This window comes from Epargyreus clarus, unplaced genomic scaffold (genome assembly GCF_041222505.1).
Source record: "Epargyreus clarus isolate Ecla_fem2 unplaced genomic scaffold, WU_Ecla_fem_2.2 ptg000004l, whole genome shotgun sequence".
Taxonomy (NCBI): domain Eukaryota; kingdom Metazoa; phylum Arthropoda; class Insecta; order Lepidoptera; family Hesperiidae; genus Epargyreus; species Epargyreus clarus.
In genome coordinates this window covers 2870716-2886390 of record NW_027332212.1, presented here as the reverse complement: position 1 = coordinate 2886390, position 15675 = coordinate 2870716, and the positions used below count along the sequence as shown (strand labels likewise).

Here is a 15675-nt window from a genome sequence, read left to right as displayed (position 1 = left end):
TCATGTTTCAATAAGATATGTAGGTCTCTCAACTCGATTAACATATTTAAAAAAAACTGCAAATATGTATTAGGTATAAAAATAAGAAATTACTGGATAAGTGTTATTGTAGTATGCTCAGGTATATAGTGTATTTTACTCTTTGATATGTCCATGATGATCTGTTTCGAGTTTTAGTTTTTTTAAATATTTTAATGTAAGGGCTTACGTCTATATGGATGGATTCATAATCTTAGTTCCCCGCGTCTTGGTAATAACTGTATTTAATAATAATAAATATATTTTTTTCTCTTTTACAGGTACTAATTTATGTTAAAGAAGTCAAAGAAAATCCTTCAAGTGAAGAACAATTTTCATTTCTGTTGGAAAGCACAAGGTAATATGCATATCATTCTTATTATCGTTAATTCGGAATGGGTTGCACCAGGGTACACCCTCCACAACTTTAAGGATATACCACTAGGCTCAGGTACACTACCCATTCACCCAAAGACACTGTTAATCCTGAGGAATTGCAACGTATCTACGATCGGCTTCAGGTAGAACCTGAAGCCGTACTAAATTTAAATGGGACTGGTCACAGATGTCCATGGGTGACAGTGCTCACTTATCATCTATCTGTAAGCTCATTTGCTAATCCAAATGTAAAAAGGTAAAAAATACTAACAGTTCATTGTCAATTATAAAGTCATGTTCTCATAGTAACAATATTAAAATTATAGCGACCTTTGATCCTGTCGTTTTCATGTGATAGTTGCTCCTATAAACGTGTAGCTTAACAATCCTATTTATTTATTTATACTTTATTGACCAAAACAAAGTTATGGTACAACAGGCGGACTTAATGCTAAATAGCATTTTCTCACAGACCTTGAGGATGTGCAGAAATAAATCTTGTATCTGTATAAATAAAGCGTAAAATACGAGTAGGCGTAGTAAGTCGTAACAACATTAATAAATACAAGTTATCCGAGAGACGTAATAAAATCAAGATGTTATATATCCTAACAAGCTATAATATGTAAGTTACTAACAGCGTAAGGGAGAGAATTATTTATAAGTAGCTGAGTCATGACATGATTTACAAAATATCTACAATGTCTAATAGAAATATTGTCGCTTGCTTATATTAAATGAGCTATAGGTGTCGATCCTAAGGTTCTATGTTGGAGTATTAAGCTCCCGCGTCCGAGGTCGGTTTCTGTTGAGCAAAGGGTTCCAAAGGACAATGCCCATGAAAGTATAGACCGCCGTCCAGAGTTGCATCAAATTGAAACTTGTTGTGGACGATGTATAATTAAGTAAATACTACCACCAATAATTATTTTTAGATCAGCACCCGGGTTCTGAAGTTATTTACCGAAATGTTACATAACCTCAAAATCGAAAATATCCGACGATAGATTGATGGTCGGTTTTAACTGATAGTAGGTACCTATAATGTAGTTCGATTAACATGTTCCATTTACTTTTAAAGGTAGTAGGTAAAAAAACCTAAAATAATCCTAAAAACCTAAAATAATGAATTCCGAGAATAAAATACCGCCATTTTAATTTTTAAGAACAACAATCAACATTTCGTCTCATTTTATCTTAAATGGAACCCCCTTGTTCAAAGAAACTATTCTGATAAACAAACAATGTAAAAAATAAAAATATAATTTTAATATTACTTTCATTTTGATACATGAGAAAAACCATAAGTCAAAACACTAATAGATCTTATTGAATTCCGAGTATAAAATTCCGCCATTTTAATTTTTAAGAACAACAATCAACATTTCGACTTATTTTATCTTAAATGGAATCCCCTGTTCAAAGAAACTATTGTGATCGACAAATTATGTAAAAAAATCAAAAAATAATTTTAGTATTACTTTCATTTTGACGCATGAGAAAAATCAGTACCAAGAATGGGCATTCTCCTTTGGTACACATCCGGAAATGCACATGATACATGTATTTATCTTTTTTTTTATAATATAGGAGTAGCAGACGAGCATTCAGTCCACCTGATGGTAAGTGGCTACTGCTGCCCATAGACATCCGTAGTTAACCTCAGGTACGATTAGATATTCCTACCTGAGGTCAGCCACAGATACGCTGCCATACCTGAGGACTAAACTGGAACGCCTCGGATAAGTATGTCTCCCTTACCACACCCTTCAAATCAGAACACAGCAGCGCTCAACACTGCTGCTATGAGGCAGAAATAGGAATGACGGTGGTGCCACCAGAGTCGAACCCCAAAGGGTTCTACCAACTAGAAATTTCTGTTCTGGGTGTAACGTTTATGTACTTATCTTACTGTTTTTCCTCGTGGACATTGTTGTCTTACGCCTCATGGTTTACAACAAAATGCTGCCTAAGTAGACCTTATCAACCCAGCTTCTACGACTTAGACAGCAGCCACACGGCGTCCATTAAGTAACTGACGGTTATCGTATTTACGGTATTGCATTAGAAATAATATTATTAATGGCCTTTTACATTTTATCGCAAGTTGTGCACCACAGTTAGACGATAGGGCTACCACCCATCAGGGTTTTGAAGGTGGTAGAACCCTTTGTGGTTCGACTCCGGCGGCACCACCGCCACACCTATTTCTACCTAAGAACTGCAGTGTTAGGTGCTGCTGGGTCCCGTTTGAAGGGTGTGGTATGGGAGAAAGACTTTTCCGAGGCATTCCAGCTTAGTCCTCAGGGATAGCGGCGCATCTGTGGCCGACCTCAGGTAGGAATATCTAATCCTATCTGGGGTTTATTACAGATGTCCATGGGCGGCAGTAGCCACTTACCATCAGGTGGACTGCATGCTCGTCTGCTACTCTTATATTATAAAAAAAATGGTTTCCACGAGTTCTTCTAGTTTGAAGACGATCTTGGTGCATTCTGGAGATACTCTTTTCAAAGTTTCCATGTCAATCCCGAGCTTTACTTGTTTCCAAGAAAACCTATTGAATGAAATGACGATCAAGAATTTTAACTAAACTTAGTTGCCAGTGCATTTAATGTACTCCAGCGCCTAAAAAACAAAGATACTTCGAAGTATAAGAAGTGTCCGGGATATTGTTTCAATTTCATCCCGGTGCACAGGGTTATAAAGACATTGTATGAAGCTACCAATTTAATTGCTGACAGCCCTAAGTATACAGTAGCTAAAATAATCCAGGACACAGCAATTCAGCAGGTCGACAACCTCAGAACAATCGTGATGGACGATCTCGACGGTGAGACCATTAGCGGTAATTAGTTATTATGGTTACGAAAATAGCAATTAAAAGTAATTTGAGAGTAACTTTTAGAGTAACGGTTTAACCTTTCACCTGGGGTCGTAAGGAATTGTGTTCACGCGAGTATAATTTACTTAGCGGTGCTTGTGACACATCGTCGGCGAGTAGCGATTAAGAGATGAAATACTAGCAAAATGATGGATTTACGCCCAAGATTATGTATTATGTCCAAGTTATTATCATTGCAAGCAGTAGTTTAACCTTGTCGGAAGTCATAAGGACAGAAGAACATCCTACACGTAGGTAATACCTTTTTTTCTTTACGAGGGGAAACCTTCAATAGGTACTCGACACAACCGGAGTTTTCCAAGCGCGATGCCTTGATCGGGCTCTACCCTGAGGGAGCAGTTTTCGCTCCTCCCACACCATCTGGTGTTCACGATAAAACCTAGGTAATACCTATTAGTCCATTGGAACAGCATGATTTATGTTGGCTCATGCTCATGCCTAGCAATTGGATATCAAAAGTTTGAAGCTGAAGTACAAAATATATCACGTTGTCAATATTGTTCATTTCTTCGTGATTTTATCTTATGAGGAAGTACCGGTACGGTTGTCGATATCTCATAAAAAAATTAATTAGACTGTCAATGCAATCGAGTTCTATCTTTCTACAGGAAAAACAGACGTTACGTGAATTGTCGTCTTATGATTACCTTAACGATTGGGATAATGAGTATAGTGATAATAAGGGGTCAATAGAGTACCTAAACACTTATCCACATAATACAGTCCTCAGAAGTAACAAAATAGTTGAAGTTAGATTAGTTCTCACTTACCTACCTACTCCCGTTATTATTAATAATCAATCTATCAAATGTTTTGCCTAGCAAAGATCGTCATTTGGAATTTTGTTCATACTTGACATTGGAGATAGTCATCTATTCTGGCTTTAATGAAAATTTTATTTTCTAAGATTTTTTTAAATAGCATAGAAATAAATGTGATAAGATTAGATTCCTAAGATGTGATAGGATTGGACTACTATCTGAGGTCGGCCACAGATGCGCCGCTACCCCTGAGGATATCCTACAACATCCTTCAAACCATAACACAGCAGCGCTTAACATTGTTGTTATTAGGTAGACATAGGTGGAGCGGTGTTGTCGCCGGAGTCGAACTACAAATGGTTCTACCACTTTCAAAAGATTATGCGCTCACTCGCTTTACGCTATAAGTGGCGAAAGTACCGATGTTCTAGCGTGCACGCACGAAATAAGTTTGTTTATGGCTTCCACTTAATTCTAGACAAACTAGAAATGCCAGATTAATTACCATAGTTTGTAAGCGATATGTTATGCAATACCTTCAGCATGTTATGTGGATTAATATAATAGATTTGTAAATCACAGTAAAAACTAATAAACACTCGTATATGTACAGTATATATTATTTTGATTAAAAATCATTAGTTTTGAAACAGTTATCTGTGATTTTGAAATACTTTATCGTCTCTTCCTAAACCCAAATATTATGTGCATTTATTCCATACCACAATTCAAAAACAGATATAAAATAGTATGCAGTCTGTCTCTCTTAATTGTTTTGACAGTATTTTGACAGAAAAGACTGTCCCTGTGTTATGACTTATCTTTTTTTTTTGTTTACGAGGGGGAAACCTTCAGAAGGTACCCTATGCCGTGGGAGCGAACGGGGTTATGTGGGATTCTTACCGCACTAAAACCCTCCCGGTGGCCGTCCTCGGCTCTGCGTAGAGGACTCCGGGATCTCCAACGGAACGCAACCGGAGTCCGCTTGGCGCGTTTGCCCTGTCGGGCTCCGCCCAGGTGAGCTTGAAACTCACCATACCATCTGGTGTTCACGACGGTATGCGACCACACATACCGCTGTTCATCCCGGGGTTGCTAGCCGGGCGGTTCGAGCTCCCACTCTTGCTGTCCGCAACCCCGGAAGCCCCCTTTTAGTCGCCTCTTACGACAGGCAGGGGATACCGTGGCCCTATTCTGGTCCCTGAACTACAGGGACATTGTTATAACTTATCTTGGAAATACATTAACCTATCTGTGGATTTTCGCAAGAAGTTTCTGAACTTAACCAATAGTAATCGAATATGGTGTTACATAAGATCTATACGACTGATGAGTATAATCACCAAAAGTTTATGTTTTTAACAAAGTCACCTTTTGCGTAGTTTATATTTATGTTTAAATGACATAAGTAATAGTAAATGACTCTGATATTATAACAACATTCTCACAGCTTGCGCACTATTGTTGTTTTTAATTAACTTTCCGTTCTATAGCACAGACCTTTTGCTCTTTATTTTAGTATTAAATCCGCAGTCAGTTGCACTAACACGAATACCATTTGCCACTTCGCTTTGTGGTTCTTGTAATGCATATTCATTGGCCATGAAGGCCATATCTCGTTGCTAATTATGCTCATTTTCAAAGGGTTTTGATCTATTATACGCGCGAAGGTTAAGGGCTACGTTTTCAGGGCTTCACTTTGTCGAGACAAAATCAGAGGTTAAGGGCTGAACTTTTCGCGACTTGGCTTGGCGAAGGTCGCTTTTGCAATGCAGTCCAAAATAAGTTTCAAAATAAGTTTCACATTTTCAAGAATTATTAGAGGTCAAAGAACGCCAATTTTTTTTAAATCAACGCTTCAGGAATATATTTGAAAATATTTTAAGTGGTAAATTTGATATTAAATCTTGTAATATAGAATTGTATAAGTTTTTAAAATAAATTTGTTTACGTTATATAGTGTCATCCAAATTCGAAGTCTGATATAACATAATTTCCATCCATCACTACTAGTTTTACTACAGGAAATTCTTATGTAACTTAGATAAGCACTAAGAAACAACTTTTGAAAATTAAGCCCCTTAGGGGCCTAAAATAATAAAAGAAAAGTAATTGTTACATAGAATTGTGAAAGTTTATGTTCTTAATGTCGATTTTTCGTAATTGGACGTCTAATATAAAGTCATTTCTATTCACCACTGTTCGTTTTGTGGTCGGTTTTCGCAAATGCATATTCATTTTGTGAGTGCACTGCATACGGTCTGAAGGCCATGTCTCGTTGCTCATGATGCTCATTTACATAGTGATAGCTTGGTTTTTGATCTTTTGTACGTTCGAAGGTTAAGGGCTACTTTTCAGATGGGTCTCAAGGCGAGACCACAGATTATTTACATTTGGCATTTTTGTTCTTTCTTGCACAACCATAATTTCGGAAACGAAAGCTGAACTTGGAATGCAGTTTAATTAAATTTGAATGTAGTATTTTCACACAAAGAAACACTTGTAAAACTTGTTAAAAGACAAACTGTTCTCTTTGTAATTGGTAAGAGTTTGTCTGAATTTCTATTAATTTGTGTACCATTTCTGAATTTCTTCCACAACTAGGAGGCTTGGAGAAACTCAACCACGACGATCCAATCATGATTATCTGTTGTTAGTTTTAGTAACAACAACGTTTAACCTTTCATTATAAATTCTAATTCCAATTTTATTAAGTCAATTATAATCTTGTCTTCAAGTCAATTATTATTCTTGACATTAATTTTAACGATGATTTAAGATTTATAATCATGATTTATGATGCTTTTGGTCGTGAAGTTCAAGTATTGCCTTTTTTATATTTGCAATACCTATATAAAAAATCTGCTACCTTTGTATCCAATACAATACTCCAAAAGCAGTTGACTTAAAATTTTTACTTAATATTATATTGCTTAATAGCTACATGTAAGATACTGTTTATATATAATAATTATTATAAAGACATTTCTACGGAAAGAGGGCCTTTTAATTTATTACAATATTTATATAATTCGTCACTTTTATTTATTAACTTTATAATCACCATCAGACTAAGCCACGGCGAAGCGTGACTAGTAATAGTCAACTAGTGACAATAAATTTGCAGACAACACCCACTTATTTGTAGGCAAACAGTAATCCGAACCATAACAAACCCCCGGTAATTGTAGGGCGTAGCTGTAAAAGTGAGACTGTAACCTAAATACGCTGCAGCGTTGCAAGGCTGAATGTAGGGCAGATGCTACGTCACGCGGGGATACGGGAAGTGGCGCTCAGGGAGTACGGAGATGGATGCGATCGGTGACTTGAGGAAATGGATATTGTACCACGCTAGATAGAATGGATTGGAACCTGGTTTTGCGAATGCTTTTTGATTGTTTTGTAGTATTTATGTAAAATCTCTAAACTCTTATTTTATTTTATGTCGTAGATTTTGACATTACTATATTCTCGGGACATCTAGTGTAACGACAGTTTAAAGGAAACCGACGCCGAAAGACAGTTTTTTGGAAATGGAGATAACTTTATATTGGTAACATTTGGTTATGAGCAATGTGGTTTTATTGTTATCTAATGTTGTCAGCATTGAAAGTATATAAAATAAGTATCATTTTTTAAGTTTTATCATAAGCTTTTAAATGCAAAAAGTTTTGTCAAAATCGTCTCAGTAGATATATTTTAATTGATGCTAAAACCAAACAAATGCGATGCACATTAGTGAAGACTAAATTGGAACATCTCTTATTATGTCTGCCTTGCCAAACCTGTCCAAGCAGAACTCGTAATGCATAGTAGCAAATAATGATTTCTGGTAGAAAAATACATCTAAAATTTGACCCTAATCAGTTCAAATTTAAAGACTAAATGTTACATAGTATGTAACGCAGCCATACTAGAACATGACAAAGGTTGCGATGTAGGGCAAGTGTTACGTCACAACGGGTAATCCGGGGGAAGGCTGTATGTATGATTATGGAGGTTCTAGACAAAGAAAAATAACGTAAACAATCATTTTCAGTGTTAATAAATGTCATTTTGAAAGTGTACTAGTTAATGAGGCTATATATGAGGCTTTACTCATTAAAAATTGAATTGGACTTTAGATAGATTGATGATGATAATTAATGACTAGGGGCAAAATATGATTACAAATGAATGAATGTTAGTAGCTTTGCTTGCAAAAATTCAAGCAGAAAAGCGCTGACGTGAATAACATAAATAGAAAACCAGGGAAATGAGTCGGGAAGTGGATATTGATAAAAGATCCGACACAGGATACGATATACAAATATATTGATGATTATTTCTGCTTTGGTTTCGTATCAGATCCGATTGAATGCACCGTCCATCTTCTGATTAACTAGCTGTAAATAGAAACTAACTTGATGAGTATGGAAACTGATATTCGCATGAATAATATTACTAATTATGTCATTTCAATCTTAACAAAAACGCAAACTGAGTTTCGCAATAATGCTAGTAATGATGTAGTATCAATCTCTACAAAAACTTTTATCATTAGATATCATTGATAAAACATCTCTCAGTACAATACCGTTGGATATTAAATATTTTTTACTTCGCCTTTGTCGATGACGTAAACTGTGATCTTGAAAATATTGATCTTGTCTTTTGTTCTACTAAAATAGATTTGCATTGTTCGTCCGATGCACTTCAAGTATAACATGCATTATTTATGATTAATTCTTGATGGATTTGGATTTGTATTTTTTAATAAAAATAACTGTAACTTCGTCGAAAGTTGTATTTCCATTGAAAATTGGAATTACATCGAGCTAGGTCACGAACGTATTCAAAAGAAGTGAAGTAGGTACAGTAGTTTGTCGTTTGTCAATATAATTTCTGGAAGATTAATAAGCAAAACGAAACAACTTGGCCTAAAAATGATTACAAAATCATTACATTTAACAGATATTCTTCAATTCAATTAAATATGTCAATAGATATGACGTGCAAATTTGTCTTAAAACTGAATATGTTGTTCTTGACATGTATTTCCCAAACTATGTAAAACCTATCTTCAATATTCCAGTATTAATCAGATGTGATCATTGAATTTCCTATAAGGTTTGTTACATGTTTGTTTCAAAAATCATAGTTCTTGTAAAATATTGTTATATATTGTACGTAACTTCTTTCATATGAACAGATTACCTCACACGGTAGACACATTGAGCTCGGCTTATCTAATCGCGCACATATTTTCACCGGCTTCACATGTCACTGTTATGGCATCCATGTAAACAATGTAGGTTACCGCAGGGGAGCGTCTCGGCAACGTTGTTTTTTATTGTTGCAAGCCAAATCGTACACCTGGTTTCATATAAAGAACATGATTCAAGTAATCATTAATAAGTTTACATTATTTTGAATTATGTTGTTTTTATAGTTACTCTAATTAGTTTTTTTAATGATTATGGCTCTTATCACGGTTCTGTAAGTTTGTTACTTGATTTAAAGGATATTTTGAAATTAAAGAGTATAGACATTATTATTCCTTCGAAACAAATTCACTAAACGAAAAAACAAACCTTAATAAAACAATAAGTTTTTGTTATAGAGGGAAGTTACATTAAACTTATGTAATAAACATGTATTTTGTAACTATGTTGTCTTAAAAACTTAATCGGACACACCAAGAGCAATATCAAAGCGTTAACCTTAAACTAAAACCTTCGTGAACACATTTCAAATTCTGCCACCTCTCAGGTATTCTCAGCGTCTCCCCGACAGAAATAGATCTAGTTTATTTCTGTGATCTTTCCCTCTACTACATCAAGATAGAAAAACACGTGAACTTGTTCAACCACTACGGAATAACGAGAAGCGAGATATAACGAAAATGAGGCTAGATAAGAAGAAATGTATTATTTACTATACACATATATATATTTGAAGGTAGTAGAAGGTAGTGTTAAGCGCTTCTGTTTGCAGGATTGAAGGAAGTGCTTAGGAAGACATACTTATCCGAGGCGTTCCGATTAGTCGTCAGGTGTTGCATCTGTGGAAGTTAGTCTTATCTGAGGTTGATTATAGATGTCCATGGGTGGCAGTAGCCACTTATACTTAGATGGACTGCTTACTGGTTCGCTGCTTCAATATAAAACCTAAAATAATAACTACTATGTATGCATAATGAAAGACATATTTTCATGAAGTAAGCGACGTTATCAAACTAGTACTTTAATCTAGAGTTCTAGATTATGTACGGTTAATAAAGAAAGTAATAAAAACGCCAGTTCATTAAAGTCTAGAGATTGGACACGGGATATTAAAATTCATAATATAAGGTATTTATTTTAAAAATGAACATAATATAAAGAGCACAATATATAAATAGACCACAAGAAAGAAGAAATTAATGAAAGCCAGAGATTTGAATAATGCTGTTTTACTTGTTCCCTGCATCTAGCGATTTCTCAACATTCCCATTAAAGAGGCGTAATTGATACTCGCAAAGAGCTGTAAAGCAATGTCGTTAATGTTTTACTTTAGCATTGACTGCAAGAACTTGTTATTTGGAGTACCCACTAACATTATTAGGATCATAAAAGAGCCCAGCATCATTTCCGCATATAAGAGTTTTAAATACATGTTTTATTGTGTGTACTGCTACTTTGAAACTAGCAAGGGTCGTAAGGATTTTAGTGCATGTTCCATTGTTCATACCTGCTTTTGCAACAGAAACTTTATGGACAGTATTCACGTTAAGTGGTTACTAGGTGTCGATCAAACATGCGTTGAATGACGTACTGGCAACTAAATTGCAATGCCTCGTAGAAGTGCTACGTTTACAACAGAACCAGAACTCAGCAACTCTTAAAACATCTTTTTTATGTGCCAGAAAGAGGCGAGGCGCTCGTGTCTCTGGAGTAAAATAATTCCTATTGTATACTCATTTCGTAATAGCGTTGCTGCGTTCTGATATGAAGGGTGTGGTAAGGGAAGCATACTTTTCAGAGGTGTTCCAACTTTGTCCTCAACGGTAGCGGCGCATTTGTAGCCGACTTCGGGTAGGAATACCTATTCGTATCTGGGGTTGATTTCATATGTCCATGGGCGACAGTAGACACATACCATCAGGTGGGATGCATTCTCGTCTACTATTGCTATATTAAAAAGAAACTTAAAGTTTCCATCGCTTATCGTCATTGGTCGTGGTCCTTAGCTGGTGTAACACTATCTTCACTACTGTTCACCCTCAACTCATCAATCGTTGCGAATTGCTCGGAGTGCTCCTCGCATTACAGTGCTAATACAGTATGAGATGTTATTTCTTTGAAATGTACATGTCTTCCTGTAATTCTGTATAATGTCTGAGACTTCTAGTCTAGTATGTGCAACCAAATAAAAAATAAATTCCGGTGTTTACATTTATAGATTCAGTCAGGAATTCGTTGCATCTTGAATACATTTTTTCACACACACAGACAAACATTGAGATGCGAAATAGATCATAATTCTCTGTTTAAATGTCTGGAGATCAAACCGGGTACCTAGCGTAATCGTATGGTTTCGATGTTTTGGCCTACGTTAGTCGTCGTCAGGTCATAAATATCGGCATCTAATATAAATATTTCGCAAAATTTCTATGATCATCGCGGTATCCACATATCCGCATAGGAATACATGCTGATTGTCTCAAACTGCACGCTTATTGGTACGGACGTCACGCCACATTATGAAACCAGACGCTTCCACGTTATTTACAAATGCGATTGTCATACACTTCTGATGGACTTGACCTAACCTTACTTACATCTGGCTAACAAATTGTTTCTCTTCTAGACATATTGTAGTCATTAGTCAAGTCACCAAGAATAGTAAAGCAAGAAAAGAAGGTCCAGGATATTGCGAGCGTCATTATCATTAGAGTCGTGGAATTCGCATCATTGTGATCTCGTTGGCGTACGGCTCGCCTGTTGTTCCTGTAGCATCGTTCCCGTGTTATTTATAGGATTTGTGACGCAAATTGCACGTAGAATAGTACGCGCCGCGTTCTTTCATATGCAGGTGCGGCTCACAGCGAATTTACCTACAACGTTGGTTATTTCTGCCTTTTAGCAGCAGTGGAGTATTATAAGGCACTTCGGTTTAGTGCTCAAGGATTTGGGATTATGGATATCAGGTAAGATATTCGGAGTCGATTACTAAAATCCATTGGTAGAGATCATTAGATAGATTGCAAGGGCGTTTGAAGCTATTATATTTGTATCGCTCTGTTAGTTTGTATATTAATGTTAAGTTTTGGAAGTCTTTTCCAATCATCATCTAATTTTTCATGGATCAGTCTTTTTTATATCCAATATCAATGATAATGTGGAACCTCCGAATTTGACAGTTTGAAAGTCCTAATTAAACCACAATCTATCTCAGCATATAAGAATCCAAAATTGTCTAAAGCTGCTATTACAAATTTTGCATTAACTAACTTTTATTTAGTTAAGGAGAAACAATAAGCAATACTGGAATTTTTCGTGACACGAACATAAAGCTATAGAATCGTATCTAAATCCGGCACCGTCTTTATGTGCCGTGAGAAATCGACACTACATCTATCAAGTGCGTGAAGATTCCATTCCAAGAGTTCTGAATTCATCACAACTTGATTTATAGTCATAATTCCACGGCACCAGTCCTTTGTCCGGCGTACGTCGTGTTAGTCACAACGCAAAACATTGCTGAATCATTAATTATTGTAAACCTTATGTCTCGATATTTTGCTGATATGGTAAAGTTATGGACGGTGGGTCGCAGGTGCGTTAATGGTTGTGGTAAATTATAGGATTTCTCATGTCATTGAAGTAGCAAATAGCGTGCAGATTACCTGATAGTATCAGGTCATTCTTGCCCATAGACATGAGTTATCAACTCTAGATTAATTTGAGTCCTAGCAAAGGTTGTTACTAAAAGCGTTGCTTCGCATTAGTGTCTTTTGTCTACGTTTACTCAGATCACATTTCATAAAAGACGTTTCAATAAATTCCTTATGGGATTTAAAGCTTCTGTGATCGACTTTAGATGAAACTGTGCAACGACCACTTACATCAGGTGCATTGCATGCTCATTTACTGCCGTTACATTAAAATAAAATGGAAATCCTACCTTTACATAAAAGAGAATGAGTCATGTTACTTCGTTTGAAAGTAGTTCATCATAGCGTACGTGCAGCTAGTCACGCCGAAACTCCAGCAAAGCGCTTTAGAATATTTTAAAGCCGTGATCCATGTTCAGTACTCGTATATGTATTCGTTATCTCATGCTGGCAGATTATAAGTATCATATAAATAAGCTATCGTCATCAACCATTGTTGAGCACGACGGGTTCTCCCAGAGTGAGAGAGATCAGGCCAAAGTCTAGTAGTCTTATAGGTAGACTTTACACATCTTTGAGAACTTATTTTAAAGAACTCTCAGCTTTCCTCACGATATTGTCCTTCACCGTTCAAATGGTATTTAATTTCTAATATGCAAATCTTTGTAAAATTAAGAATTGCGTGGCCGGGATTAGACCGTTACTTCCTAAATAAGTTGTATGTATTTAGGGTTTTCCAATTTTCACAGAATTTTATGAGTAATATGTCAGTTGTAGGAATATCGCTACGTGCGAAAAGCCGCGTAGAAGCGCTTTGTAATATTTAAGATGCAATTAATCAAATTCATTCACATGACTTTAGATCATATCTATCTTTGTATCGTTCGTATTCGTTCACATGATTCTTGACGAAATATAGGGTATATTACGAATCATGTAAGAAATATGGGGTATGATCGGAAAGGTACCGTATATTTCGTCAAGAATCATGTGAACGAATACGATACGAATACATAACCTCATAGTAGAATATCTTGAGACGTCTGCTGTACACACACAAATACGACTATAGACACCCAGACCCTTTTTATTCTTTTCGAGGGAACCCTTCAAAAGTACGACGTGGGAGCGACGCCGGGTATTGTGGGATTTTTACTACACTAAAACCCCCCCGGTGGCCGTCCTCAGCGCTTGCTGGAAAACTCCGGGATATGGACGGAACACTACCGGAGTCCTTCAAGCGCGATGCCCCGATCGGGCTCTGCCCTGGGGGAGCGTTCGCTCCTCGCACAACATCTGGTCATTACGACTGTATGCGACCACACATACCGCCGTCCTTCCCGGGGTAGCTTACTGGACGGTGCGAGCTCCCACTCTTGCCGCCCGCAACCCTGGAAGCCCCCTTTTAGTCGCCTCTTACAACAGGCAAGGGATACCGTAGCCCTATTCTAGTCCCGGAACTGCAGGGACAACAGACACTCAGACCCAGAACGCGAATCTAAACTAATCAGTTGTTGTTAATTTAGACAGACTTAGACTTAGAAGAATTTTATTTATTTGCGTTGAAGTGAAATGTGTTTACTTAAAGTGAGCCCACGAGGCTCTTACAAATGATCAGTTGCAATTTTTATTAACTTACTAGCGGATTCCGATCCGCTAATAAAAATCGCGCGATCTCAACTGAAAGATCCGGCAATAAATTCTTATTTTATTTTTTGCACTATCATTATCAATATGTCTTTATAGATATACCCAAAAATAATATAGCTGCCTTGGATAAAATTAATGCGACAGGATGTTCGAATAGACTGCACCTGCCTAGCGATGTTAATCAGGAAATTGTTAGTAATAATTAGTGGGGCAAAGGTTACTTGTTTGTATTTAGTGCTATTATATTCCCGAGCAATTATTTAGTCCACAGCCTTACTGAGTCACTCGCTGGCCGTCCACTTCTTAAATGAGTTAAGATTTACAGGCCATTATCAATTATGAAGATTGCTGGATCCGTTGCGAGTCCTCAGCGGCCAATAAACGTTGAGAACTGCCGAGGTTTTAAGGTGGGTACCGACTGAGGGTATACGTGTGTAACAGACTGAATGGTAAGGACGTCACGTCGAGCAGGACAGTACTAATTGTTGTTATTATTTCGTAGTTCTGGTGATTTTAGGTTTGGGTTCCAACATAGTGTATTCACGTGTCGTCGTCATCAACCCGTTATAGTCCCACTGGGCACGTGTCTCCTCACAGAGTGATATGGATTTAAGCCATAGTCCACTGCGCTGGCTGAGTGTTGGTAGATTTCACACTATCGAAAGCTTATGCACTTATGTGTAACAGCTTGGAAAGACCAGGTCGATGTTACAACTGCATAGTTTACGTAGTTCAACAAAGAATATCAACCTTATCTTATTGGGGCTTATCACAATACTAATTTTTAAGCATTGACCGTGGTTCAGATAGTGGGTTTGTAGCAGATTGTAGTTAGCAGGTCTTAATAATATCCTTATTTATTTATGCTGACTAAGCTAATCAAACTTGCTACAAACTCACCATTGTAATGTAAATCATGAAACCCAGTCCTTTCGTTACATTACATGTAGGTATATACTCCTAGTCAGTACCCACCTTTACGATTGCAAGTCAGTGTTACATTAAACTGGAAACAGCTAGTGTTTCTTGTCGAGCTAAAGTCCATATATATTATTGTAGAGGTGCAGAGTAATTTTGCACTGTTCCTATGTTGTTGGCTTTTTGCG

General features: G+C 36.7%; 1 protein-coding gene across 8 annotated transcripts in view; it reads left to right on the top strand.

Moving 5' to 3' along the window:
- Positions 1–15675, top strand: part of Ypel (Yippee-like) — a 172958-nt gene that overhangs the window by 32933 nt on the left and 124350 nt on the right. For 4 of the 8 annotated variants that reach the window (XM_073092895.1, XM_073092894.1, XM_073092896.1 and 1 more), the window contains one exon: positions 300–376. The exons of the other annotated variants lie outside the window; for them this stretch is intronic. In XM_073092895.1, the coding sequence (XP_072948996.1) occupies positions 310–376 (67 nt within the window). In that variant the 5' untranslated portion in view covers positions 300–309. Of the gene's footprint in view, positions 1–299; positions 377–15675 lie in introns of those variants that run through there. 8 annotated transcript variants of the gene reach the window in all.